The following is a 4,047-nucleotide window of genomic DNA, read 5'->3' as shown; positions in this document are numbered from 1 at the left end:
CTACATGGAAGGTTCTTGTGTTGGGGTATTATTCGAAGACTTGTAGTCAAACACTTGGGGATCCACCTATATAATGAGGGGCATAGGGGAGGGGGCCGGCCACCCCAAGATCACAAGGTGGCCGCACCCTATAGTGGCCGGCGCCCCCCTCTCCCAAACCCTAGCCGCCCCCTCTCCTCCACCTCTCCCGCAAAGCTTAGCGAAGCTCCGCCGGAGTTCTCCATCGCCACCGCCACCACGCCGTTGTGCTGCCGGATTCAAGGAGGAGCTACTACTTCCGCTGCCCGCTGGAACGGGGAGAAGGACATCGTCTTCATCAACACCGAACGTGTGACCGAGTACGGAGGTGCTGCCCGATCGTGGCACCGTGATCAAGATCTTCTACGCGCTTTTGCAAGCGGCAAGTGATCGTCTACCGCAGCAACAAGAGCCTACTCTTGTAGGCTTTGGAAATCTTCAAGGGTGAGTCTCGATCATCTCCTCGTTGCTCCCGTCTTCTAGATTGCATCTTGGCTTGGATTGCGTTCTCGCGGTAGGAATTTTTTTGTTTTCTATGCAACGAATCCCTACAGGTGCGTGGGTGGCCTCTCAGCGCCGGTGCGCGGAGTGCCACGGCGGTCGGGGCAGGCTCGCTGTCCAGTCCTACTCACGGCCGTTCGACCCTGCTGCACTGGACCTCATGCGCGCCTGTCAAGGCTCCCCACATATCCTCGCCGCTTCTTGTTCCTCTAGTTCTTGTCCCGCCCTATCCCTCCATGGCCGCGCTAAAGATGCAGATGTGTCGCTCGCTGCTGTACGGACGCCACTCCTCGCCCGCCTCTCCATCCCTTAGCCTCCAGATGTTGGACGAGCTTGAGCACCGCCGCAATGACGGGTGCGCAGGGGATCCGCGCTGGCAGGACGAGCATACTAGCCAGCAAGGACGGCCGCGCCGCCCACCAGGACCTGTCCGTGGCCTTTTTTCCTCTTGGCCCTTGTCAAAGTTGTAAGCCTGGCCCTTTTGTCTTTTATTATTTCAAAACAGTGCCTGTAAACACCAGCTGGGTCTTATATGTGAGATCTACTAGTTCCACATCGGAAAATATAGAGCTGTCATTGGGCATATTCAGTGACCGTAATTTGCGTATTCTGCAGTATAGTGACCATAGCGAACTAGGGAGTCAAGCTCAGTGACCTCCCATATATTTTACTCTTAAATAAACCATGTGCGATGTACAAGCTCATCGACCACCTTTGTATAGCGACAGTTTGATAAACCGTTGTTGACGGGCTATTTCAGCTGTGTGTGAAGACTTGTCCTCTACCAGATATCACCAAAGACATGGTGCTTGAGTCAGCTTGATATCAAGTTCTGCAAGTAAAGACTGCATCCATGATACGTCTCCGACGTATCGATAATTTCTTATGTTCCATGCTTGTTTTATGACAATACCTACATATTTTGTTCACACTTTATGATGATTTTATGCGTTTTCCGGAACTAACCTATTGACGAGATGCCGAAGTGCCAGTCTCGTTTTCTGCTGTTTTTGGTTTCGAAATCCTAGTAAGGAAATATTCTCGAATTGGACGAAATCAACGCCCAAGATCTTAAAATCCCACGAAGCTTCCGAACACCCGAGAGCCACCGGAGGAGGGCCTCGTGGGCCCCGGATGACAGAGCCGGCGCGGCCGGGGGTGGGCCGCGCCGCCCTACCGTGTCGCCGCCTCGTCGACCTTCCGACTCCGCCTCTTCGCCTATATAAAGGTCCCCGACCTAAATCTTCGATACGAAAAGCCACGATACGAGAAACCTTCCGCAGCCGCCGCCATCGCGAAGCCAAGATCCGGGGGACAGGAGTCTCCGTTCCGGCACGCCACCGGACGGGGAAGTGCCCCGAAGGCTTATCCATCGACACCACCGCCATCTTCATCACCGCTGCTGTCTCCCATGAGGAGGGAGTAGTTCTCCATCGAGGCTAAGGGATGTACCGGTAGCTATGTGGTTAATCTCTCTCCTATGTACTTCAATACAATGATCTCATGAGCTGCCTTACATGATTGAGATTCATATGAGTTTTGTATCACTATTCTATGTGCTACTCTAGTGATGTTATTAAAGTACTCTATTCCTCCTGCACGGTGTAATGGTGACGAGTGTGTGCATCGTGTAGTACTTGGCGTAGGTTATGATTGTAATCTCTTGTAGATTATGAAGTTAATTATTTCTATGATAGTATTGATGTGATCTATGCCTCCTTCATAGTGTGATGGTGACAAGTGTGCATGCTATGTTAGTACTTGGTGTAATTGCAATGATCTATCATGCACTCTAAGGTTATTTAAACATGAATATCGAATATTGTGGAGCTTGTTAACTCCGGCATTGAGGGTTCGTGTAATCCTACACAATTAGTGGTGTTCATCATCCAACAAGAGAGTGTAGAGTAGAGCATTTATCTATTTATTCTGTTATGTGATCAATGTTGAGAGTGTCCACTAGTGAAAGTATAATCCCTAGGCCTTGTTCCCAAATACTGCTATCGCTGCTTGTTTACTGTTCTACTTGCATCTGTACTGCCTGCAATATCACCACCATCAACCACACGCCAGTTGTAGCATCAAGCTATTTTCTGGTGCCGTTACTACTGCTCATATACATTCATACCACCTGTATTTCACTATCTCTTCGCCGAACTAGTGCACCTATACATCTGACAAGTGTATTAGGTGTGTTGGGGACACAAGAGACTTCTTGCATTGTGATCGCAGGGTTGCTTGAGAGGGATATCTTTGACCTCTTCCTCCCTGAGTTCGATAAACCTTGGGTGATCCATTTAAGGAAAACTTGCTGCTGTTCTACAAACCTCTGCTCTTGGAGGCCCAACACTGTCTACAAGAATAGAAGCACCCGTAGACATCAATCCACATCATCTCTGTCGTGGCATCAGCCATAGCTTTATATTCAGCTTCAGTACTGGACCTAGAAACAGTTGCTTGCTTCTTAGCACTCCAAGAAATCAAGTTTGGTCCATAAAACACAGCAAAGCCACCAGTTGTGCGGCGATCATCAACACAACCAGCCCAGTCTGCATCAGAAAAGGCACTCAACAATGTAGAACCAGATCGCATAAAAGTCAGTCCTATATCCACCGTGTCACCGATATATCTCAATATCCTTTTAGCAGTCTGTCCAATGAACTGTAGTGGGTGCATGCAGTATTGACAAATCTTATTCATCGCATATGCTATATCGGGGCGAGTAAGAGTAAGGTATTGTAGAGAACCAACCATACTCCTATAGCTGGTAGCATCCTCAGGACCTAACAAATCTCCCTCATATGTTATGATCTTTTCAGAAGATGACAATGGCGTAGGCACACCTGTACATTTTTTCATACCTACATGTCTCAGCACATCTTGAGCATACTTTGACTGGTTGAGAAGAAAACCATCAACAACTTGATGAACTTCTATGCCCAAGAAATAATGAAGACTGCCAAGATCCTTCAATGCAAATTCTTTGCTGAGATCCTTTAACAATGCCTGAGTCGCTTGCTCTGAAGAACTGGCCACAATGATATCATCAACATATATGAGCATGTAGATGGTGACACGACGCTTGCAATATATAAATAATGAGGTATCAGACTTGGAAGCAACAAACCCAAATTTAATAAGCTGAGAACTCAACCGAGCATACCAAGCCCTAGGCGCCTGTTTAAGTCCATATAGCGCCTTTTCAAGCTCGCAAATATAGTTCTGTTTCCCTCTATCTTCATAACCAGGAGGTTGTCTCATGTAGACCTCTTCTTCGAGAACACTATGAAGAAACGTGTTCTTGACATCCAACTGTCGCAAACTCCATCCCCGTGAAACAGAAACATCGAGAACTAATCTGACAGTCGCATTTTTAACAAATGGACTAAATGTGTCCTCATAGTCAATACCAAATCTTTGCTTGAACCCTTTGGCAACCAGACGAGCTTTATATCTATCAACAGAACCATAGGCCTTTTGCTTGATCTTGTATATCCATCTGCAGTCAACAACATTAACACCCGAGCG

The 4,047-nt window shown here is 47.7% G+C and overlaps 1 protein-coding gene across 1 annotated transcript in view; it reads left to right on the top strand.

Moving 5' to 3' along the window:
- Positions 1-832, top strand: part of LOC124662694 (leucine--tRNA ligase, cytoplasmic-like) — a 4,757-nt gene extending 3,925 nt beyond the window's left edge. The window contains exon 2 of the mRNA XM_047200501.1: positions 573-832. Within this exon, the coding sequence (XP_047056457.1) occupies positions 573-832 (260 nt within the window). The remainder of the gene's footprint in view (positions 1-572) is intronic.
- The last annotated feature ends 3,215 nt before the right edge of the window (positions 833-4,047 follow it).

Source organism: Lolium rigidum, chromosome 6, assembly GCF_022539505.1.
Source record: "Lolium rigidum isolate FL_2022 chromosome 6, APGP_CSIRO_Lrig_0.1, whole genome shotgun sequence".
NCBI lineage: Eukaryota > Viridiplantae > Streptophyta > Magnoliopsida > Poales > Poaceae > Lolium > Lolium rigidum.
This window is presented reverse-complemented; position numbering and strand designations above follow the sequence as displayed.